Source organism: Cherax quadricarinatus, chromosome 22, assembly GCF_038502225.1.
Source record: "Cherax quadricarinatus isolate ZL_2023a chromosome 22, ASM3850222v1, whole genome shotgun sequence".
Lineage (NCBI taxonomy): Eukaryota > Metazoa > Arthropoda > Malacostraca > Decapoda > Parastacidae > Cherax > Cherax quadricarinatus.
The window spans coordinates 24,258,074-24,284,644 of NC_091313.1; the positions used below are offsets into that span (position 1 = coordinate 24,258,074).

At 37.3% G+C, this 26,571-nt stretch overlaps 2 protein-coding genes across 5 annotated transcripts in view; both read left to right on the forward strand.

Annotated features, from left to right (window-relative positions):
* Positions 1-18,720, forward strand: part of LOC128689700 (glutamate receptor-like) — a 59,733-nt gene extending 41,013 nt beyond the window's left edge. For 2 of the 3 annotated variants that reach the window (XM_070087559.1, XM_053778079.2), the window contains 4 exons: positions 2,035-2,265; positions 2,984-3,162; positions 4,586-4,739; positions 5,928-6,370. In XM_070087559.1, the coding sequence (XP_069943660.1) occupies positions 2,035-2,265; positions 2,984-3,162; positions 4,586-4,739; positions 5,928-6,077 (714 nt within the window). In that variant the 3' untranslated portion in view covers positions 6,078-6,370. Of the gene's footprint in view, positions 1-2,034; positions 2,266-2,983; positions 3,163-4,585; positions 4,740-5,927; positions 6,371-18,174 lie in introns of those variants that run through there. The other variant, XM_070087558.1, reaches the window with a different exon arrangement.
* Positions 18,721-21,674: 2,954 nt separating this feature from the next.
* Positions 21,675-26,571, forward strand: part of LOC128689699 (corticotropin-releasing factor receptor 2) — a 72,663-nt gene continuing 67,766 nt past the window's right edge. Inside the window, exon 1 of one of the 2 annotated variants that reach the window (XM_053778077.2) lies at positions 21,675-21,775. The gene's annotated coding sequence lies outside the window, so the exon portion shown is untranslated. Of the gene's footprint in view, positions 21,776-22,559; positions 22,839-26,571 lie in introns of those variants that run through there. The other variant, XM_053778075.2, reaches the window with a different exon arrangement.

The window sequence follows — 26,571 nt, forward strand, 5'->3', positions numbered from 1 at the left end:
GGATTTGGAAAAGGCGTATGACAGGGTGGATAGGGGGGCAATGTGGCAGATGTTGCAAGTGTATGGTGTAGGAGGTAGGTTACTGAAAGCAGTGAAGAGTTTTTACGAGGATAGTGAGGCTCAAGTTAGAGTATGTAGGAAAGAGGGAAATTTTTTCCCAGTAAAAGTAGGCCTTAGACAAGGATGTGTGATGTCACCGTGGTTGTTTAATATATTTATAGATGGGGTTGTAAGAGAAGTAAATGCGAGGGTCTTGGCAAGAGGCGTGGAGTTAAAAGATAAAGAATCACACACAAAGTGGGAGTTGTCACAGCTGCTCTTTGCTGATGACACTGTGCTCTTGGGAGATTCTGAAGAGAAGTTGCAGAGATTGGTGGATGAATTTGGTAGGGTGTGCAAAAGAAGAAAATTAAAGGTGAATACAGGAAAGAGTAAGGTTATGAGGATAACAAAAAGATTAGGTGATGAAAGATTGAATATCAGATTGGAGGGAGAGAGTATGGAGGAGGTGAACGTATTCAGATATTTGGGAGTGGACGTGTCAGCGGATGGGTCTATGAAAGATGAGGTGAATCATAGAATTGATGAGGGAAAAAGGGTGAGTGGTGCACTTAGGAGTCTGTGGAGACAAAGAACTTTGTCCTTGGAGGCAAAGAGGGGAATGTATGAGAGTATAGTTTTACCAACGCTCTTATATGGGTGTGAAGCGTGGGTGATGAATGTTGCAGCGAGGAGAAGGCTGGAGGCAGTGGAGATGTCATGTCTGAGGGCAATGTGTGGTGTGAATATAATGCAGAGAATTCGTAGTTTGGAAGTTAGGAGGAGGTGCGGGATTACCAAAACTGTTGTCCAGAGGGCTGAGGAAGGGTTGTTGAGGTGGTTCGGACATGTAGAGAGAATGGAGCGAAACAGAATAACTTCAAGAGTGTATCAGTCTGTAGTGGAAGGAAGGCGGGGTAGGGGTCGGCCTAGGAAGGGTTGGAGGGAGGGGGTAAAGGAGGTTTTGTGTGCGAGGGGCTTGGACTTCCAGCAGGCATGCGTGAGCGTGTTTGATAGGAGTGAATGGAGACAAATGGTTTTTAATACTTGACGTGCTGTTGGAGTGTGAGCAAAGTAACATTTATGAAGGGATTCAGGGAAACCGGCAGGCCGGACTTGAGTCCTGGAGATGGGAAGTACAGTGCCTGCACTCTGAAGGAGGGGTGTTAATGTTGCAGTTTAAAAACTGTAGTGTAAAGCACCCTTCTGGCAAGACAGTGATGGAGTGAATGATGGTGAAAGTTTTTCTTTTTCGGGCCACCCTGCCTTGGTGGGAATCGGCCGGTGTGATAATAAAATAAAAAATATATATATATATATATATATATATATATACATTATATATATATACATATATATATATATATATATATATATATATATATATATGTCGTGTCGAATAGGTAAAGCTGGTCAATTAGCAAGAACTCATTTAAAATTAAGGCCTTTCTAAAATTTTCTCTTATACGTTTAAAGACATATTTTTTTAATTTATGTTAATGTAAAAATTAATAATTTTATACTAAAAGGACCTTAGAAAACTTACCTAACCTTATTATAACAAGAGCAATTTAATTCAGCCTAATCCAACTAAATATATTTCAGATAAGTTTGCAATAATTTAATAACAAACATAAAGAAATATATTTTTTTTGTTAGGTTCAGAATGATTTTTGCGAAAATATTGCATACACAAATTTTCGCTTGCATTATTCGGCAAGAAGAGCGTTACCATTTAAGCCAAAATCGCAAGTTTTACCTATTCGGCACGACACACACACACACACACACACACACACACACACACACACACACACACACACACACACACACACACACACACACATACACACACACACACACACGCGCGCGCGCGCACACAAGGCTTCAGTCTATCTTCGTATACGAAAGACGCCGGTGTTCTGCATGTAAATACAAGTAATAGAAGACGATGCTAGCGGAGTAGTGTTCAGTTTAGTAACACCTGTACCACAGATGCTGGTGGGCTGGTGGCTGGTGTTCTGCTTGGTTATCGCTGCTGCCTATCGCTCCTCCCTCGTCGCCCACCTCACTGTCTTGAGCATGTTCCCACCCATCGACTCCTTTCAAGACTTGCTGGACCAGGACGGCTGGACCTGGGGCTTGCCCTCCACCGCCGGTAGTATTAACATGTACTTCAGTATGTCTCCTGACAGTGTTACTCAAGAAGTCAACAAATTTCTGCAAGTAAGCATTCCCCGTGTTTCATGGACTCGTACTGAACTGCACTTAGTCATTTAGCTAAAACACGATAACAAATGCACTGTATATACTAAACCTAGACGTGCTCAGTTACCAATGTGTTGAACATAAAAAACATTCTGAGTGTTTCAAAGTTTGATTTACTTACACTTTTTTTTCAAACTGAGTCCATTCCATTTATATTATTGTTTAAAGCGGCAGTTCCGCTTATACAACCTTTTGCCACCTTATACCCTCGCTTCCTTCCTGCCCTGCAGCGCTGTATAGCCCTTGTGGCTTAGCGCTTCTTTTTGATTATAATAATAACAATCCGCTAATACAATAATTACTATAATTTCCACATTTTATACACAACTTATTTCTTTCATTGCTACTTCATTTCGAACCAAATAGTTTTTGGGGGACAATTTCCAATTCCTTACTAATTTTTTAAGAGTCACTTGGACCCTCATCAACTTATTACTAGTCTTTCCAGAAAATTACTTCTTTAGTAATGTTAACAACTAATGTGGTCATCAGTATCTCAGGATGTGATTGCCGGTGAGGTCGAGCCGGAAAATCTTCTTACACCCCTGATCCCTCTTCACTTAGCAGTCAATAGGTCCTATACACTATGCAGGTGCGAGTCACATCGTGAGGAATGGTATATCACCATTTTCGTGTGTATATTATTGATTTCGCCCCTTATTAATAACATTCTCAGCCAGAGACGCTGGAGAATGGACTGGAGAGAATACTGAGAGGCCATCACTCAGTTATTGCTAACATGTACACTGCTACCATCGTCATCAGTTCCCGCTACACCGACACCCACGGCTTCACCCCCTTCCACATCAGCAAGACCAGCTACCCTGTCTTCGCTGGCGTCGCCTGGGGTTTTAGGTCAGTCTCCGAGTCTAAATGTAAAATAAGCAATTCATAGCTCACTCACGAAATCGTAATAATACGACTGCAAACAAACCACGGTACGGCAATGGCCCGGAGTTCTACGACTCACTTGCCATGGGTTCGAACACTACCCGTACCGTGGTTAGTTCGGAGCTTAGTGGTAGTGCCTGTCTCAAAACCAAAGGACTGTTCAACCTTGATGAATGGCTATACCCTTGCCTGTGATCACGATTGTCTGGGATCACTTCTCAAGTGAATATTCCAGAAAAAAACGATACAAAGTGCGTGATCACAACCCTGTACGGGTGGACACGAAGTACATGTCTCCTTACAGTTCTTGACATTGTTCATTTAAGAGTAAATAAATACCGGGTGTCAGACGACTGTTGTGAGTGGCACCCTGGGATTGTAGCCTAATTTAGATACGGCTTGGCTTTGAAATGAGCTAAATAAGGATTACACCTCATATAGTCTGTAAGAAAACGATGTAACAAATAATTTAGGTATTTGTGAAAAATGAATTAGGTAAATGTATAGAGTCGTGAAATGACCTAATGAAATACTCATATATTAGTAATTCAAGCAGGAGATGCAGTTATTTTACGACGTTTTAAGCATAATTAAGAAACATGTCCAAAATTAGATCTTTATTCCGAAATGTTTCGCCTACACGGTAGGCTTCATCAGTCGAATACAGAGGTGGGGATAAATGATATAAAATACCGACACGATGGAAAAGTAGACACAAATGCAGTACAATGAGATCTTTTATTTACAATGTTTCTCCCGCAGAGTGGGCTTTATCAGTCACAAATAGATTTATCTGAGCAGAGAGTACATGAGTATAAATAGGGAGCATAGTGACGTAAAGAGTCCGATGAGAAATGGTGAAATTGATGACTGAGAAGAGCTTGGAGTTCAGAATGACTCGCCCGGCTTGGGCCAATAGGCTTGTTGCTCCACAGGATAACGATGAAGAAGTTTCCAAGTAAGAAGTTATATTGTAAAAGCCATTGTTCTAGTTGAAATTGTTGGAAATACAGATGAATGATGATTCCAAGCTTCTGCGTCTATTAGTATTTTTTTTTACCTGGTGATGAACCTTGCGTCTGTGTACATTTTTCAACGTTTTCTTCGCATTTGCACGGTCTTCCTTACATCAGATATTCCATGGTCAGGTATCATTATTTTAAAATTCTCTTAGAATTGGTCAATTTTAGATAATTTGCGTTAACGTAAATTAGCCAAAATTTTCGTACACAGAGTAATCAGTTATGACCCAGTAAGTCGAAAATAGTGTTCTCAAAATGTGTACAATGCTTCCTACATTATTTTCACCGTAATGTTTTAAAAATCTCGCGTTTTCCTTAGGATGAGAGTTTGGAATGCATTGAGCTTATGCATGTGTTCATTACAGGAGAGGAGCTCCATTCCGCCAGCGGTTCAGCCTTATCAAACAACGTATGATTGAGTCTGGCCTCATAGACCACTGGATGAGTGAGGCCATCACAGCAGCCGCCAAAGACGGCGAGAAGGCCTATGCTACCTATAAACCTATGGCCAGCTCAATGGTAGGCCTACTGACTTTATGACCACTTGTCTGTTGTTTTTTATTGGTTTACGAGCGCTCAGCAGTAACAGCCTAGGTAATCAGGCGCTGATCCACTGTGAGGATGGTCATGGACAGGGCCGCGGGGTCGTTGATCCTCGAAACACGCTGCAGATATCATACCTGCTCTTAAAACGGTGTGGAGAATCAGTTTCCACCACTTCCTTGTAGAGTTAATTCCAGCGTATTCAGAAACCGCTAGATAAACATGTGAGGTTGTCTGTGGTTATACTGCGTAGATAGTCAATGTGTAGTTTTTTTAGTGTTGGTAAGTGAAGAAATGAAGATAAGCATTACGGAAGAAAAATGAATGAAAGAATGTAGATGAAAGCATGTGGATGAAAGCATGTGGATGAAAGCATGTGGATGAAATCATTAGGGTGAAAATATGTGGATGAAAACATGTGGATAAAAACTTGTGGATGAAAGCATGAAGATGAAAACATATGGATGTAAACATGTGAATGAAAACGAGGACGAAAACATGTGAATGAAAGCAAGTGGATAAAAGCACGTGGACGAAAACATTTGGAGGAAAACATGAAGATGAAAGCATGTGGATTTATTTATATTGAAACTGGCCTCTTCGTACTGAAACTATATCACAATAATACTATTGCAATGGTATCAATGTAGTTTGTTGGAGGCTTCCAACTTACAATTTCAATGGTATTAATGTAGATTATTGGGTTAAAAACTTCAAGTGACAACGTTAGGAAGCTGGAGGCTTCCAACTTACAAAGGGGTTTTATATATAGGGTTCGAGTCTCGGCCAGTGCAGTTGCTATTTGCTTAAAACCACTTGACCGTGGATGCATTAACATGTAAACTGCTTGTGTAATTGATATTCCAAACGAGAGGATAATGAAATTAGTCCTTAGATTGCCACAGCTACGTGTGTCTGCGACAGCAGTGATGTCTAGTGCTACTAGGCGCCTATTGTTTGTGACACTGATGGTTCAATGGATTAGGGCGTCTCGAATTTTAACTGGCTACTAGGGTGGCGTGTTAAACCTCGAGGGTTCGAGTCTCGGCCAGTGCATATATATATATATATATATATATATATATATATATATATATATATATATATATATATATATATATATATATATATATGTTGCTTTATCTCCGCTACTCGATCTGGCAGAGCGAGTCGCAAGGGGAGACTGTGCTGAGTCTTCAACACCTTCAAGGAGGTTTCTACCTGCTATTCCTCGGCTACGTCTTCGCCTTCCTCGCCCTCCTGCAGGAGAAAGCTCTCTACGTGTACCAAATAGTGAGCCAAGATCTTAAATGAAGAGCCTTGTCGGACAACTGAAGACTGTGTAAGCTTCGAATAGCGTGGAGAACATAAGAACATAAGAATGGAGGAACACTGAGAGATTATTTACGAAAAATAATTATTTCTAGACAGGCTTCCTGAGTTATTGATCTAAAGATACTTCATGCACTACCATTTGTGTGCACGTTATGAATACACTGTATACAGTAGTGTGGATATGTACAATGCATTTTGTCCCAAGTCTTCACCTTACACTTGGCTTGAAAACATTACACACTCGCTGGCAAGATTAGATCACAAAATACATGGCAAGCATCAAGTGTCTCTTTATTATTCCTATTGAACAAGCAATCAAAATTGGTTGAAAGGATTTAGTGCATTACACACACACACACACACACACACACACACACACACACATACACAAACACACACACACACATACACAAACACACACACACACACACACACACACACACACACACACACACACACACACACACACACACACACACACACACACACACACACATATACACGCACACACACACGCTCACACACACACACACTCATAAACACACACACACATATATAGATATATATATATATATATATATATATATATATATATATATATCTATATATATATATATATATACATGTATATATATATATATAGGTAGTAGGTTGGTAGACAGCAACCGCCCAGGGAGGTACTACCGTCCTGCCAAGTGAGTGTAAAACGAAAGCCTGTAATTGTTTTACATGATGGTAGGATTGCTGGTGTCCCTTTTTCTGTCTCATGAACATGCAAGATTTCAGGTACGTCTTGCTACTTCTACTTACACTTAGGTCACACTACACATACATGTACAAGCACATATATACACACCCCTCTGGGTTTTCTTCTATTTTCTTTCTAGTTCTTATTCTTGTTTATTTCCTCTTATCTCCATGGGGAAGTGGAACAGAATTCTTCCTCCGTAAGCCATGCGTGTTGTAAGAGGCGACTAAAATGCCGGGAGCAAGGGGCTAGTAACCTCTTCTCCTGTATATATTACTAAATGTAAAAGGAGAAACTTTCGTTTCTCCTTTTGGGCCACCCCGCCTCGGTGGGATACGGCCGGTGTGTTGAAAGAATATATATATATATATATATAATATATATATATATATATATATATAATATATATATATATATATATATATATATATATATTATATAATTTTGGTAGGTGGGTTGGGAAGACAGAGGTCTTCATAAGATATTTACTGCGGAGTAAATCAACGTTTCAGTGATTTACTCTATAATAAATTTTCAATGAAGATTTCGTAGTCTCTCCCACTTTCTAAAATTGTAATTGTTCAATTTTCAATTTCAGTTCTGTCATATATAATAGAGACGGCCGACTTGTTGAAAAAAAAAAAAAAAAAAAATATATATATATATATATATATATATATATATATATATATATATATATATATATATATATATATATATATATATATATATATATGTCGTGCCGAATAGGCAGAACTTGCGAACTTGGCTTAAATAGCAACGCTCATCTTGCCATATAGGACAAGTGAAAATTTGTGTATGCAATAATTTCGCCAAAATCATTCTGAACCTAACGAAAAAAATATATTTCACTGTGTTTGTTTAGTATTAAATTACTGTAAACAAATCTAAAATATATTTAACTGGGTTAGGCTAAAATAAATTGTTCTTGTTATAATAAGGTTAGGTAAGTTTTCTAAGTTCCTTTTGGTGAAAAATTATAAATTTTTACATCAACAGTAATGAAAAAAATATGTCTTTAAACGTATAAGAGAAAATTTTAGAAAGGACTTAATTTTAAATGAGTTCTTGCTAATTGACCAGTTTTACATATTCGGCACGACATATATATATATATATATATATATATATATATATATATATATATATATATATATATATATATATATATTATTATTATTATTATTATTATTATTATTATTATTATTATTATCACACTGGCCGATTCCCACCAAGGCAGGGTGGCCCGAAAAAGAAAAACTTTCACCATCATTCACTCCATCACTGTCTTGCCAGAAGGGTGCTTTACACTACAGTTTTTAAACTGCAACATTAACACCCCTCCTTCAGAGTGCAGGCACTGTACTTCCCATCTCCAGGACTCAAGTCCGGCCTGCCGGTTTCCCTGAACCCCTTCATAAATGTTACTTTGCTCACACTCCAACAGCACGTCAAGTATTAAAAACCATTTGTCTCCATTCACTCCTATCAAACACGCTCACGCATGCCTGCTGGAAGTCCAAGCCCCTCGCACACAAAACCTCCTTTACCCCCTCTCTCCAACCTTTCCTAGGCCGACCCCTACCCCGCCTTCCTTCCACTACAGACTGATATACTCTTGAAGTCATTCTGTTTCGCTCCATTCTCTCTACATGTCCGAACCACCTCAACAACCCTTCCTCAGCCCTCTTGACAACAGTTTTGGTAATCCCGCACCTCCTCCTAACTTCCAATCTACGAATTCTCTGCATTATATTCACACCACACATTGCCCTCAGACATGACATCTCCACTGCCTCCAGCCTTCTCCTCGCTGCAACATTCATCACCCATGCTTCACACCCATATAAGAGCGTTGGTAAAACTATACTCTCATACATTCCCCTCTTTGCCTCCAAGGACAAAGTTCTTTGTCTCCACAGACTCCTAAGTGCACCACTCACTCGTGTCCCCTCATCAATTCTATGATTCACCTCATCTGTCATAGACCCATCCGCTGATGGGTCTATGAAAGATGAAAGATTGAATATCAGATTGGAGGGAGAGAGTATGGAGGAGGTGAATGTATTCAGATATATATATATATATATATATATATATATATATATATATATATATATATATATATATATATTATATATATATATACATATATATATATATATATATATATATATATATATATATATATATATATATATATATATATATATATATATATATATATATATATATATATATATATATGTATTGCAGATTTGTTCAGCGTTCCCAGAGTTCGTATTACATCACGCTTGTAAGCCAAAACTCCCCATAATGATGCCAGTTTGAGCATAAAAATGCAAAATATATTGCATGTTTTTTTGTGTGAGAGCTGTGAAAGTGTTTCATTTTTGTTTTTGGAAAATGATGAAGTTATGTATTTTGCTACTTATGCTAGCGTTATGGGATTATATTTTAACATATTTTTTTATATTTTGCAAGTTTTTTACATTCTCTCATAAGCTAATGGAGATGAACCTAAATGGATATTTTCTGAAAATTATATAAAATATATATTTTTTTTTTAATTTTTTCTTCATTAACAATCTGTCATGTGCTTAAGCATATCTACTAAAGGTCAGATCGACACCATGCCCAGGGTAGGGTAGGTGCCTGAGTCCGAGCTCTCACCTCACAAGACTTTCATTCCCATTATCTCCCTTGGGGCGGGGATGGCAGACCAGAGAGGCCTAGCTTGTGGCTAGGCCTGGGGACAGTTGGTCCCAAAGATGAGGAGGTACTTGTGCCTCCTCCCATGGGAGACTTAGGTCTCAGACACTCCCAAGACAGGGAGCCAAGGCCGGGCCACCACTTGGAAAAGGCCTGAGCCGGTAGAATACCGGCGAATCTTTAATAATAATAATAATAATAATACTAAAGGTATGTGTATAAGCATGTATCATCAGTGGAATTTTTACATATTTGCAATCACGCGTATTGTGATGTCTTCCGCGTGTGTGTGTATGTATGTATGTATATATATATATATATATTATATATATATATATTATATATATATATATATTATATATATATATTATATATATATATATATTTCTTTCTTTCTTTCAACACACCAGCCGTATCCCACCGAGGTGGGGTGGCCCAAAAGGAAAAACAAAAATTTCTCCTTTCATATTTAGTAATATATACAGGAGAAGGGGTTACTAGCCCCTTGCTCCTGGCATTTTAGTCGCCTCTTACAACACGCATAGCTTACGGAGGAAGAATTCTGTTCCACTTCCCCATGGAGATAAGAGGAAATAAACAAGAACAAGAGCTAGTAAGAAAATAGAAGAAAACCCAGAGGGGTGTGTATACATATGCTTGTACATGTATGTGTAGTGTGACCTAAGTGTAAGCAGAAGTAGCAAGACGTACCTGAAACCTTGCATGTTTATGAGACAGAAAAAACACCAGCAATCCTACCATCGTGTAAAACAATTACAGGCTTACGTTTTACACTCACTTGGCAGGACGGTAGTACCTCCCTGGGCGGTTGCTGTCTACCAACCTACTACCTAGGATATATATATATATATATATATATATATATATATATATATATATATATATATATATATATATATTCTTTCTTTCAACACACCAGCCGTATCCCACCGAGGCGGGGTGGCCCAAAAGGAAAAACAAAAGTTTCTCCTTTCACATTTAGTAATATATACAGGAGAAGGGGTTACTAGCCCCTTGCTCCTGGCATTTTAGTCGCCTCTTACAACACGCATAGCTTACGGAGGAAGAATTCTGTTCCACTTCCCCATGGAGATAAGAGGAAATAAACAAGAACAAGAGCTAGTAAGAAAATAGAAGAAAACCCAGAGGGGTGTGTATACATATGCTTGTACATGTATGTGTAGTGTGACCTAAGTGTAAGCAGAAGTAGCAAGACGTACCTGAAACCTTGCATGTTTATGAGACAGAAAAAAACACCAGCAATCCTACCATCATGTAAAACAATTACAGGCTTACGTTTTACACTCACTTGGCAGGACGGTAGTACCTCCCTGGGCGGTTGCTGTCTACCAACCTACTACCTAGGATATATATATATATATATATATATATATATATATATATATATATATATATATATATATATATATATATATATACCGGAATAACCTCCAGGTATATATATATATATATATATATATATATATATATATATATATATATATATATATATATATATATATATATATATATATATATATAGTATGATCCGAGGACATACGATGGTGTGAGTGCTTCAGAGCTAATTTCATCCTCCTCCCCGTTTGGTGTACTAGCCTCCACGAGCAGTATATATATTATTGTAACCACGAACCACTTATTCGTGGTTACTTATCATAGATCTGAGCCTAGGATAACACCTCGGATCATGAATGTGATGGTTCTTTCATACAGCGAGAATTCTGCCTTGCCAAATGCCCTTTAAAGATTTAACATAAAAGCACTTTTTAAAAAAGCATGGATTGTTAAAAGCATTTTGATAAAGAATTCTCCTTAACACTGTGTTGGTGGTGTTAATTGGCTGTAATGGTTGCAACTTACCTTATGTAGGACAGATCGGCAAACCTCTAGATATTAAGATATAACATGGATATTCTACATGAACTGCTCAGGAATCAAATGTAATTTTCAGCCACATTAGAATCTGCAATAACTCGGCAAACTGGTCGGAAGCCAGGGTCATTTTCCCTTGTTCCACTTGACCTCAACGGAATATTATAGAATCGGCAATTATAAAACATGATAAACGTTTACTATACAATAATAATGGCAGCTTATTCAAGTTACATTCGTTTATAGTTGAGACTATTGCGCATAACCTAAAACCCGACTCCTGTGTGAATGCTTTGGATTGTCTTAAGTTTTGTAGTTCCACACCGAGGAATTAGGGCCTGTTTTCTTACTTATTCTTGATGGTTAGACCTGCGTCTGCCTGAGAATTTTGTGGGATAAACTATGATCATCTTCCTTTGGATAAACTACAGATGTCTCCCTTTAAATGATTCCATTTAAATAAGTCGGCCATTGACCCGTTTTCTAGATATATAGAAAATTTCTAATACAATTGCCAAATATATCCATATTTAGATTGCAAAATCTTTTATACCATATATGAGTCTGAATTTTTGATAACTGCCATGTCACTAATGTTTCATTCGTTAGGGTATTACTAAAACATCAGTGCTTGTTGGTTGGCTGTTTTCTAATGCATTAATATTCAATCTTTCTAGCACTGGGCATTGGGTACTGGTGTGCCTGGGGCACTTACCGCCTCCTGCCTCATTCGAACAAAAATGCTTCCTATGAACGCATTTGCTTGGACTTCCTCCTCTTTTCTGCAACATTGTAAGCTTCTGATGATGTGTTGATTGCAGCACGAAAGGCCTAGAGCTATGATTTAACTCCCTATTATTCACACACACACACACACACACACACACACACACACACACACACACACACACACACACACACACACACACACACACACACACTCACACACACAATATACATATATATATATATATATATATATATATATATATATATATATATATATATATATATATATATATATATATATATATATATATATATATATATATGCAAAACAACCACTGTAAAGGAATAGTGAAATTCCAAGCGATTTCGTGACTACTCACATTATCAAGGAATAATAAAAGTAATACATCAAAGGAAGGCATATGAAGGGTCTAGACCACACCTCACCATCACATCCTACACACACACACACACACACACACACACACACACATTTATATATATATATATATATATATATATATATATATATATATATATATATATATATATATATATATTTATATATATAAATATATATATTTTTTTTCAACAAGTTGGCCGTCTCCCACCGAGGCAGGGTGACCCAAAAAAGAAAGAAAATCCCCAAAAAGAAAATACTTTCTTCATCATTCAACACTTTCACCAGACTCACACATTATCACTGCTTTTGCAGAGGTGCTCAGAATATAACAGTTTAGAAGCATATACGTATAAAGATACACAACATATCCCTCCAAACTGCCAATATCCCAAACCACTCCTTTAAAGTGCAGGCTTTGTACTTCCCATTTCCAGGACTCAAGTCCGACTGTATGAAAATATATATAATATATATATATATATATATATATATATATATATATATATATATATATATATATATATATATATATATATATATATATTTATATATATATATATATATATATATATATATATATTTACATTATATATATATATATATATATATATATATATATATATAAATGTATATATGTATATATATATATATATATATATATATATATATATATATATACATATATATATATATATATATATATTTATATAGGGAGGTACCACCTCTGGAACTGTCCTGGGGACCCTCATCCTCAGATGTATATGTGTGTGTGTGTGTGATTTTGTGATTTCTCACATTATCAAGGAACTGTAAAAGTAAAAGATCAGCAGAAGGCATACAAGGGCGAGATTGCACCTTGCAGTCAACATACAGAGCCTCACCCGTCCCTTTATGATGATGCAGGTGAGATGGTCAAGGACCTGTCAAACACAGCTTATATTCTACTCAGGTTTTCTGATTTTAACTTGTCGAAGATATCTTAAATTCTTCACAAATTTTATTAATTATAAATGAATCTAATTTATATAATCCTAAACAAATATTCATACTTATTTCCAACCTATTTTTTTATGAAGCTTGATTCCATTATATTTCTTTCGACCATGGACCAGCTTGATACAACTTTCTCGGTCTTTTGAAAAATCAATTGGATGTTTAAAATCTCTCACATGAATAAACAGAACATTAGACTCTTGTCCAATTCAACTCTCTCGTCAACATCCTCCTGCCACCCGGAATGTCCTCTCAGCTCTTGCCATTTCACCGATATTTCTTCAAGCATAATAAATGTTTTCTATTGTCTTCGATTCCTTCTCAAGTTTATTACTGATTTCGACTATTTGTTCCTCGCCTTTAACCAACGATTAATGGATGAAATATCGGGCGTTCTTCCAAGAAAAAAAAAAACTAGATGTATATGTATATATGGACCACTGGTTAAAAATACTTTAACCCTTAAAATAGTATATATAGATAGAAATATTCGTCTCTCTCTCTCCCTCTCTCTCTCTCTCTCTCTCTCTCTCTCTCTCTCTCTCTCTCTCTCTCTCTCTCTCTCTCTCTCTCTCTCTCTCTCTCTCTCTCTCTCTCTCTCTCTCTCTCTCAATTGACGTCTTCCACCCGTCTTTCAAGAAATGATCCAAAGAGTGTATTCATCTCCTCTGAGTAATTCTCTGTCTGTTATAATCCGGACACCCAGGCTTTCAGAAATGGTTCACAGTAGAATGAATTCCTTCCTCTCTTAGGTATTCACTCATTCTGTTAAAAGCATTAACATAAGAAAAGTTAATGAAAGCAGAGATGACTTAATCTGGAAAGAATATTTTTATGAATTACTAAACGGTAGTAGAGTAGTAGTAGTAGTATCAGTATTATTATTATTATTTTTATTATTACTATTATTATTATTATTATTATAATTATTATTATTAGTAGTAGTAGTAGTAGTTTGTTATTTAGTAAAACGTCATTGTAATTGATTTGCTTTTGAGTCAGTGGTATTGTTTCTTCTTTAGTCATAAAGAAAAGAGATACAGATGAATAGATAAATTATTTCTTTGAAGTCTTTTTTTTTTTTAATTCGGGAGACGAGCTTCATTATCTAGTCCTGCCTCCTGTATCATAACAAATGGACGAGGTGTGTGCGTGTGTGTGTGTGTGTGTGTGTGTGTGTGTGTGTGTGTGTGTGTGTGTGTGTGTGTGTGTGTGTTTAATTATCTGTGAATAATGAATTAATCCTATAATTAAAACAAATGTTTACTTCCAGTGATCGAAACTCCGGCCGATGTGACCGCAGTCTCGACTCTCACCACTCCTCTTCCTCCTCCGGCTCTTTCTCTTATTTTTCTCTTCTTAATTTCTTCCTCTTATTGTTACTAGTACTACTACTACTACCACTATTACTTTTCTTCTTTTTCTTCTTCCTCTTTTTCTTCTTCCTCTTTTTTTTCTCCTCTCTGTTCTCTATTCCTCCGTCTCACTACCTATAATGGTCGTTATGACAGTGACCAAAACTCCACCAAAAATCGTAAGAGAGAATTACCGAGAAAGTAATTGAAACTCTCTTCTTTCTCAGACTAGAGCATTTGTACGGTACATATCGCAAGGATTGATCGTACTGGTACGTTAGTTACCATTTTGTCGTAGGCACATGTCGATTAGACACTAGGCCTGTTGTGTGTGTGTGTGTGTGTGTGTGTGTGTGTGTGTGTGTGTGTGTGTGTGTGTGTGTGTGTGTGTGTGTGTACGCTTCGCTGAGACAGAAGTAGTAAAGTAAGGTATGTCTGAATGAAACTCTTCTTTATGATATGTATCTTAACGATATTGCCCCTCCTAGTGCAGTTGCTGCTATTATTATCACTATTATTATTATTATTATTATTATTATTATTATTATTATTATTATTATTATTATTATTATTACTGTTTATTATAACTATTATTTTTTTTAATGGACACGTGTTTCTTTACAACTTGTAATTATGAATTCTTAATAACGTTATTGGAGATGTCTGAGTGTAAAAAGATGGCAAATAACGTAGTCACATGTAGATGTATAAATTCACTGGTCAACAACCAAAATGCTTCCGAGACCAGAATAGCAATTTTCAACTAATTTTAGGTCACTTATAATGAATATCATGGTTAAAATTGCTTGTTAGCTCTACTTTTCAATATACACCTACGTGTCACAACATGTTACAACAGACTTCAGGCAGTGCGTTTCTTACCACAGTCAAAGTCTCACTGAGCTTCATTATTGTTCACAGTCAGAGAAGGTGGTTGTGCTTTGCAGTTTTATATTTTGAGGTGAAAGGTGATTTTCTTAGCCAAACAGGGTGGATGCACCAATTACTGCTGCTTTCTATGTAAATGGGGCAGTCGTGCAAGATGTTCCCGCAACATCAGGAGAGACTGGCCACCTCGTCAGTCATTGGAACCTGGGATGAAAAATATTCAACATCCACCTCTCATTGAAGCAAACAAAATTTTGCTACCACCACTACACATAAAACTGGGGCTCATGAAAAACTTTGTGAAATTTATGGAAAAATCCGGTCAGGGATTCAAGTATTTAACATAAAAATTCCCCTCACTGAGCCACGCTGAGATAAGAGAGGGAGTCTTCAATAGTCCTCAGATTCGCGAGCTTCTTGAAGATGGTGACTTTGAATCAGACCTTCATGGGGAAGAGAAAGCTGCTTGGGAAGCATTCAAGTTAGTGGCGAAGGGATTTCTCGGAAACAGAAGGGAAGGCAACTATGAAGACTTGGTGGAAAACCTCATCAAGGCTTACAAGAACATGGGCTGTAACATGTCACTTAAAATCCACTCTTTGGACTCACAATTAGACTTTTTTCCAGCGAACTGTGAGGCAGTTAGTAACGAACATGGTGAAAGATTTCACTAAGATATTTCAACCATGAAAAAATGGTACGAGGGCAAATAGGGCACAAAAATGCTTGCAGACTATTGCTAGACATTGGCAAGAGATGATTCTTCAGCCCACTACAAGCGTCAAGCAAAAAAGGCAGAGAGTAGGTACGGATTAGAGTTTAAACATACTGACACGTATTGTAAGTTACAATAAAATAATCATACATTACGTCTCGTATCTTTAAAACTATAGCCAATAAGCATTTTTCAAAGTGATATTTGGATTCATGACATGAAAATACATAAGAATTAACTCATCTCATTTAAGAAGCATACAACTTTTCAAAAATTGTTGACCAGTGATTCGATCCAAAATTCACGGAAATACACCATGCGAAATTCACAGCATACACAGAATTCACATGATACACAGAATCCACATGATACACAGAATCCACATGATACACAGAATGCACATGATACACAGAATGCACATGATACACAGAATCCACATGATACACAGAATCCACATGATACACAGAATCCACATGATACACAGAATCCACACGCAACACACAGACATGAAGCTAAGAGGAGATTCACACAACACACATCATGTGACGACACTACCGGCGTCTGAAGACATCTTCTCTTATCAGACTCGTCGTTTAACACAACCTAGTGAACACGACCAAGACACCTATCTTAACGATAACCATATTAAGTCGATGACAGCTGCCTTAAACTGACGACAATCATATTAAGCCAACGACAAGTGTTTTGAACCAACGTTATTATTAAAATTATTATTATTATTATTATTATTATTATTATTATTATTATTATTATTTTTATTATCATTAAAACTTGGCGCTATACCCACACGGGTCATACAGCGCTGTAAATCAACGACAACTGCCTCAAACCGACGACAGGTACCTTAAACCGACAACTACTGCCTCAAACCGACAATTGCCTAAAGCTGACGACAACCGCATTACCTCGAAAGGGATAAGAAATCTGGTGTACAGAGCCCAGATCCTTCGTGGGAGATGCCTTGATATTTGACATGAGTTCTTGAGCCAAGAAATTGGAACCTCCCCCTACACTCTTCCTTGAATTAATTGCTGATTATCTTCCATTCCTCAAGCGCTATAATAACCCCATACAGGTTTAGCGCTAACCTCTCGATTTAATTATTATATCTAGGGCCCAATCATGGAATCGAACCAGCAATTAAGGAGCAACTAACTTCCAGAAAAATTATATGAAGGTGTTATGCCTGTTGAACATTACGTCATTTACTGTAATTTCTATGGCTAACATTATAAATATATACTGCTTTAATATAATTTTTATTATTAATATAATAGATGTCTACTAATTTCCTGTAATTTATGGGGATGATGTATGTTGTATAAAGAACCCGGAATGATTGACGAGATTCCTGAAGATCACTCTCAGATCTGCCGGGCCAGCTTTGGCTGCAGAGGTTATTCGGTTATATGAGTCTCAGGTGTGTGTGTGTGTGTGTGTGTGTGTGTGTGTGTGTGTGTGTGTGTGTGTGTGTGTGTGTGTGTGTGTGTGTGTGTGTGTGTGTGTTTGCATATGCGTATGTATATGGAGTCGAGCTAGAAGCATTTTTAATAATTATTTCATCTTATCTTCTTCAGAACTACCTGCAACACAAAGAGTAAAGAGTCTCAAGATAATCTGCTAGAGAGCATTATAGCTTAATATAAACCTCCTCACGTTATGATTATTCCACAAAAGGATTATATCTCCATGGAAGGATAATTGGTCGTCGATATTTATAGCCCCCATCTCTTAACCAGATGAATTAATGAATTGCTTCATTCAGATGGGAGACACTTTAATCTGAGAGAAGCTCTAACGGAGATTGCTTCTCTATTAAGTATATGGTATCTTTACATTAATGGCACACAATACCGACAAGCTTATAAGAAGACACATGAGCAGCACTTGGGTATATTTACCGACGAAACTCTTCTTCTGCGCAACAGGCGCTTTTTTTGTTGATAAATTGTTCAAAGAACCGACAAGTTGATAAACTAGACACATGTGCAACACTGGTGGCTTCATCAGTCCAGTACAGAGGCAACTACAGTACTGTACTGGAGACAGTGGAAGAAACCCCAGGTGTTATCTTAAGTAAATGGCGCCTTAGAAATAAACTCATTTTTGCCAAAGGTTGTCAGGCGATTAAACAGGTAAGAAAATCTTATTTTGCTGCACATCACCAACAGTGGGACTCTAACAGGCACTTGATAAAGTCCTACCGTAGATGAAAGGTCATAATATAAACGTCTTCCCTGCTTAAAGTGTTTTTTAATTACTACCTGTCAATTATGGTCCAGCGACTCCAAAATAGCATCAGTAATAAAAACAACAACAACAATAATAAAAACATAAATAAAAATACTGAAAATAATGATAAGACTAATAATAATAATAATAATAATAATAATAATGAGGTTAAGGGAATTCCGTTGAGAGTCAGAGTCAACTGATATCGTATTTACAAACTCCTGATGTCATTCGCAAATGGAGGGCAATGAGCCTTTTAATTGCCGTCTATCAACATAATGGTTGTCACTGAATGGATATCGGTGCAATGAATAACCTTCCTTCCTCCAATTTCATATTCAACCACCACTTATTGTATTCGCACTGCTATTATAATACAATAAAGTGAATATCAAGGTGGAGGAATTGAAGTAAATTAGATGTGTAGTAGCCTCGACACTTTACTATGTATTTCTGTGAGTATACCCGTAACGCAGTAAAGCCGTTATGGACAATAAACATATAGGAAAAAACGATTAAATTATATTTGATACGCATGATTAATAGGTCAGTAAATGATATAAAAGTTACGCAGAGAATAAATATGAGGAGGTGCAAATAAAATAATCTTCTACTTGGTTGTTACGGGATTAATTTCCAGCAGTTGGCTACACTCGCCTGCCCACTAGAGCTATCCACCAAGCTCTCTTTGGCACTTAGGTCTCCTAAAGGTCTCTTTTTGCCTAAATCCCAGTTCCAAGTTCCCTCTCTTTCTCTCGTTCTTCTAGGTTCCTTCAAAAATTCTCTCTCTTTTTTTTTTTTTTTTTTTGTTTATTTTCCTCTACTAATTAATTAGAAAGGATCCTGGTTTATACAACGGGTCTCATTTTACCTCGAGGAATATATCTTCTGAGATACTCCTCATCATTGTTTTACTATTGTAATAAGGAATATTTATGTCCAGATCTTAACCCTCAAAAGTGGGTAGATATTCATAGCACAAGGACATTTTAATGAGGCAAACTTTTCGATCAGTGGGAGTTTCATCAGTTCAAAACGAAGAGAAAAACAGAGTATATATAGCAGACTGGAGCAGGAAGATGGAAGCAGAGGTGGTGCGGGTCATCATACATGGAAAGAGTTATGAAAAATCAACTGAGGACACCGGGTGACAGTGCACTGGAATGGTAGTATGAATTTAGCCAGGATCCTGGACATGCTGAAGCTGCCTGTGTTCTAGATGACTGTATTGGAAGTGGCAATCACTGTTGACTCCAGACACGGCCGTTTCTGCGAACTATCATCCTTAATGATCAATCTATCTTCATTCCATTTCATGGGGTGTCCTTGGGAATTTCAGGGTATGGCGCATTATGAACGATCATTATAATTTAATTATAGTTAATGAGAGCGAGAGAGAGAGAGAGAGAGAAACCGACACAGACAGCCAGACAGACAGGCAGAGACAGAAAGACAGGCAGATAGACAGACAGGCAGACAGACAGAGACAGACAGACAGGCAGACAGAGACAGATAGACAGACAGTCAAAGAGAGACATAAACAAAGACATTTTTCCACAAATCCATCATCAAGTCTCCAAGTCTTGTTTCTCCCTCAGAACGTCAGTCACAATATTTCCTGAGACGACAAGCTAACAGATGTTAGTCGACTGGTCTGGGTCGCAGCCTGGGTAGTGTGTCACTCTTTTTCATTTTTTAAATTCATGGGTGAGTGCTAAACCTGTAGGTGTCATACAACGCCTGGGGGCAATGGAAGGTATTCAGGCTTAATTTAAGAAACTGGAGCGCAGGTTCAATTCTTTAGATCAAGAGCCCCTCAACAGCATCAATGAACCTTCAGGAAATGAACCTTCAGGAAATGAACCTCTCTGAAATGAACCTCTCTGAAATGAACCTCTCTGAAATGAACCTCTCTGAAATGAACCTCTCTGAAATAAACCTCTCTGAAATGAACCTCTCTGAAATGAACCTCTCTGAAATAAACCTCTCTGAAATGAACCTCTCTGAAATGAACCTCTCTGAAATGAACCTCTCTGAAATGAACCTCTCTGAAATAAACCTCTCTGAAATGAACCTCTCTGAAATGAACCTCTCTGAAATGAACCTCTCTGAAATAAACCTCTCTGAAATGAACCTCTCTGAAATGAACCTCTCTGAAATGAACCTCTCTGAAATGAACCTCTCTGAAATGAACCTCTCTGAAATGAACCTCTCTGAAATAAACCTCTCTGAAATGAACCTCTCTGAAATGAACCTCTCTGAAATAAACCTCTCTGAAATGAACCTCCCTGAAATGAACCTCTCTGAAATGAACCTCTCTGAAATGAACCTCCGTGAAATGAACCTCTCTGAAATGAAACGAAAATGGAAAACATCTCGTAGCTTGTAAATTGAGCTGTGTGAAAAATAAATGAAACGAAGATAAAGGAGTAAAGAAATGAAAGATATAAACGATAAAATCAAAAGCAAATTATTGACGTAAAGAAAATTGTTTTCCATATTTTTAGTGAAACTGGAAAAAAGGTTTACCACAAATATTTTAATTAAGCATATTTTATCATATATGAAATTGAACGATAAAATAACAGAATCAGCATAATATTAAAAATAATAATAATAATTATTATTATTATAACAATAGTGATATAATAACCTAAATACATTTGACGTAATTTATAATTAAAGATTTTATTCATAGTTCGTATAAACCGTCGGTCATGTGAAGACAAGTCCGCTGTCGGGACACTTCACTTGGGTGGGCATGCGTGGAGTGTAGGAGTGAGGGCGTGTTGGGCAGTGGGAGGTAGTGGGTTGAGAGGCGTGAGTCCTAGTGGGTTGTGGCGTGTAGTGGAGGGCGCACGGCCGCTCTCTAGAGTCGAGAGGCGGCTCTCAGAGTGCTCAGTGGCACTCTAGAGGAAGCAGTCTTGCAGAACGCTTATTACCAGGGTGAGGTAGTTGTGGATAAGGTCACGTGAGCAAACACTATTTGTAGTGATCAAAGTCCCAGAAACGAGACGTTTCCATCATAAAATGTTCGAAGTGATTGCTCACGTGTTTTTATCCCAACGGTGGGTATAAATACACCAGGTTATCACTAAAGGAAGTGTCGGAGCCTCGTTGGTTTATCCCACGAAGTACAGTATATACGTGAGGTACCTTGACTACGGTGCGTTTAGCGAAGTCTGTGCCTCAATCTGAGGTACGGTATACATTATGGCTGACCATTGCCAGTCATACATCTCAGTGCGACGCAACTGCAAGCGTATAATTTGTAAGATGCATTCAGAGAGTAAGTAAAATTAAGATAAGTTGGACCAACAGCATTTACGAATCTCTCGAACAGTAAAAACAAAACAGAACTGCAAAACTCAAACATACCATTAACAGAAAAATATCTACTCAGACTGGTGTAAGCTGGGATATCTTCACTGAGAGATGTGTGTCTTTCAGTCATTATAAGCCGAGTTTCCTTTGATTCTCATTTAAGGGTTTAAAATATTCTTAACTGATTGCATCTAGTTTACCCAAAGACAGATTGTAATTACCTCTTAAAGTCGAAGCACATACAACAGAGATTTATATCTCTCAGGCACTGAAATGTTACATTAATCCCTATTTTAGGGATTAAAGTTTTCTTGACTGGCGGCGTAAAGGTGGAATGTAGACTTAATGACCTTTCTGCAGGTGATCGGTTTTTAAAACTGACTCACTAAGCAATCATCATCGTCAGCGCTCCATTAGTAATAACCCTGGAATTTCAAATACTTTATTTCAGCAGAAGGAAAAAAGGCAGACACTTCACTGCTACTTTCCATTAAAGATATGAAACCACCTGTGATTATAAATTGTCATCGTTTGTGCTGACACAAAAACTGTATTGGCAGTTTATATCAGTTCATAAAGATAACTAAATCTGACAATTTCTGGTTCTGTCCACGACCGTGGCAGTGATACAGTGATCCAGCCACACATTGACTGTTTAGATGAAACTAGACTGAGTCTGCAACAGGTAAGATTATATTCAGGAGTGAAGTGCTAAACCCGGAAGGGATCACACAACGTCCAGCGAAACGTTAGGTAATGAGGATTAATCCAAGGAAGGGAATGGAGGCTTCAATTTCTTGGATCAATCCACTTACTAAATAGTATATTGTGTCACAAAACAGAGGTTATTTTTCTATTAAGTAGAAAGTTTGCATTAATGTATTGTATTATCGACAAGAAGATGAGTAAGAAACAGGTACAATACCTAGGCATCTTTATTGACGTTACTCCTGCAACGCGCAGCAAACTTTTTTTTTGGGGGGTATCATATATTAACTAATATGAAAGGATCCTGGTTTATACAACAGATCCCTAGGGCAATGCATTTTACCTCCAGGAGCACATCACCAGAGATGCGCCGCCTCGTTGGCTTACTATTGCAATAAGTGATATTTATGTCCAGATCTTAGCCCTGATAAGTGGATAGATATTCATAGCACAATATCTTTATGAGGCAAACTATTACCTTGTAATAAGCACGACATTACGTACATCCTACATTAAGGTGAAAGTTAATATGCAAGATGTAATGAGGCGACCCAGGTTCACCAGTTTTCATTTGAATAATTTTTTTTAAAATAATATTTAGTTTAGATCTCATCAAAACCTCATCAAGTTAAGACTTTACGTAAGATAATTGTTGAGCAAATTTGCATAAGATACGCTAAACTTGTTTCAGATGTTTCAGTCACTGCTGCCTGTCTGCTGACGCAAACACACACACACACACACACACACACACACACACACACACACACACACACACACACACACACACACACACACACACACACACACACACACACACAATTTTTTAGGTGAGTACAACCTCAACTAGGTGAGTACACACACGTGATAAAGGCAAGCTCACTATGCACTTACAAGACTAGGTATGATAGACTCATGAAGCGAAAAAAAACCCTAATGCCCGTTGATTCCAGTCGAGATAGCTGAGACTCGACCCTTTGCAAACACAACTCGGCGAGTACAAACTCAATGCATACAACTCTGAGTACGCACGCTCAGAAAGACACAGGAGGACGAAGGTAAAGTTACTAATTACAGAGGATGTCAGTCACATAGAAACTGACTGGAAAAACTGGGATCCGCAAGGGGGAGCAGAAACAGTGAAAAGCAAAGCACAAACGCTAAATTAAGGAAAAAAATCTTTGTGTGGATCCAAAATCTGTCTTTTTGTTTCCTTTTTATGTGGAATTTATTTCCAGATTTGTTGCGATGGATTTGCCTTTTTAATTAAACAATAATATTTTACAAATTTGAGAGTTTATATATATATATATATATATATATATATATATATATATATATATATATATATATATATATATATATATATATATATATATATATATATATATATATATATATATATACCAGTGCTGCTATATCCATTTACTAAAATCAATTTAAAAAATGGAAAAATTAGGGAAAATGTAGGAACCCATTAAGCTTTTTGGATTGAATTTTTCCCTCACAACGTCCCAAACAAGATAATTCCAAAATATATATATAGCCAGGGGAAGGTATTTATTTCCGCAGGTGGTCTTTTTGGAATTCAGAAACTGAAGGGAATATATATATATATATATATAGGATGGGGTCCACCTCTGGTGTAAATTGTGGGACCCATAGCCTCGGAGAAGTGGATAAAAAGGCTTCAAGGAAAAATATTTGGATTTCTTCCTGAAGCCGTTTGAATATTCCACTTCCCCTACCACCCCATCTTTTCGTATTTATTTTTTTTTTTTTTTTACTAATAGGAATATTTTATTACATAATATGGTACAGAAGATTTAAGAGATACATTATTGATATAAAGGTGGCATATACGGTACATGTTGTTACGTGTGTATCACCGATTATAAGGCGAAAATCTCATCCAGCTCCTCAGAGCTGGGGCGTGTGCCCAAAATACAGCAGGCATTACCCCTTTGAACAGCCGCACTGAGCCGCTGGAACAGAAAACTAGCTGCCCTGGGATCCCTAGTTACCCTGATGAGTCTTTTTCCCAGCTCCTTAAGGAATTTAGATGCACTCTTTCCCCATGAGCCAAGGGTCTCTGAGCCTATGGGAACAAACATATAATGATGGGCAAGTTCTCCATATTTTCTAGACTTTTGGGACTCCCTGAAGCTGGCAGCTGCCCCTCCTTCCTCCCTGGTGTATTGGAGATAGGTATCAGCCAAGGTAGATGCACATGTATAGTCCCACACCACCTGCTTCCCATCTGTCCAGGCTTGAAGGGTGATACCATCTGGACGCTTCTGGCTGCCATCAGATCTGCATAGTTGGGGTGGCTCCCTTACTGCTGGGCATCCAGCTGTTGTGAGGCTCCTCTTGATAATGTTATTAACCTCCTCATGTCTTGCAATCTTTCCCTCGGATTTACGGCACACAAGACCATGGTACCCGAATCGGTCTGCTGCTTCACTGCCACAAATACACCTGTGTTCGGCGAGAATAGGGGCGGCAAGTCGAAGGGCAACACCGATGCGGATGGTCTGTGGGTCGAGACGTGTGCCAAGGCTGGAGTTGGGAACAGCCAACAGAAAGTCCCCAGCATGAGGGGCTCTCACTGCCAGGAGGCGGGCTCTATCCTTCCCTGACACACTCTGAAGCATTGTTGAGGCAATATTTTCCACTATTGGACCATCCCAGTGCGATTGTTTGTAGTTGTTGGGGGGAGCAGGTCTGGCTCCAGAGCCCGTTAGATTATCCCAGATCATTGCTCCGTCAATGAATTTTTGGTCCTGGACTCCTATCTTGTCCCTATATATATATATATATTTATATATATACATATTTATATATATATATATATATATAAATATATATATATATATATATATATATATATATATATATATATATATATATATATATAAATATATATATATATATATATATATATCATATATATATATATATATATTTTTATAATATATATTTTTATATATATATATATATATATATATATATATATAGAGAGAGAGAGAGAGAGAGAGAGAGAGAGAGAGAGAGAGAGAGACAATATAAGACACAGACAGCAACTAAAAATAAACGCAGAGAAAGAACATCAGAATATTTTAAACAGACATTCACGAGAAAGAATTTAAAATGGATAAAAAATATAGATAAGAGAGAAGCAAGTCATGAGACAGAGAGTATAAATGTAGAAATAAAAGTGGAATAAGAGGGAAAGAGAGTAGAGGTGAGAGAGACAAGAAGTAGTAGAGAATACACAGCAGATCACAAAACAAAATAATTAAGAGAATGAGACGGTTGGAAGACAAAGTGTCATCAAACTGATAAGAAAAGAAAGACACTTTATCTGCGACTGTTGAAAGTAGTAAAACAATAAAAGAAAAAGCACAAGCACTTTGTAGAACATGACTTTCATTGGGACAACGTTTCACTCTTGAGAGAAACGTTGCTCTAATAAAAGCTTGTCCAGCAAATTGTCTTTCTCTCACAAAGGGACTTGCACAAGAACAAGAATGTATTAAACAGCTTCTCTCCCAAAGATCAGCTTTTTTAAGTTGCTTTCTAAGAGCAAATGTTAGAGCGAAACTTTGTCTCAAAAAGCCTTGGTCTTCAGTGTCTTGGTATTAGGAAACTTAGATGCCACAGAAGAGAATGAGAGAAAATTGGAAACAGAGAATAGAGAGAATGAGGAA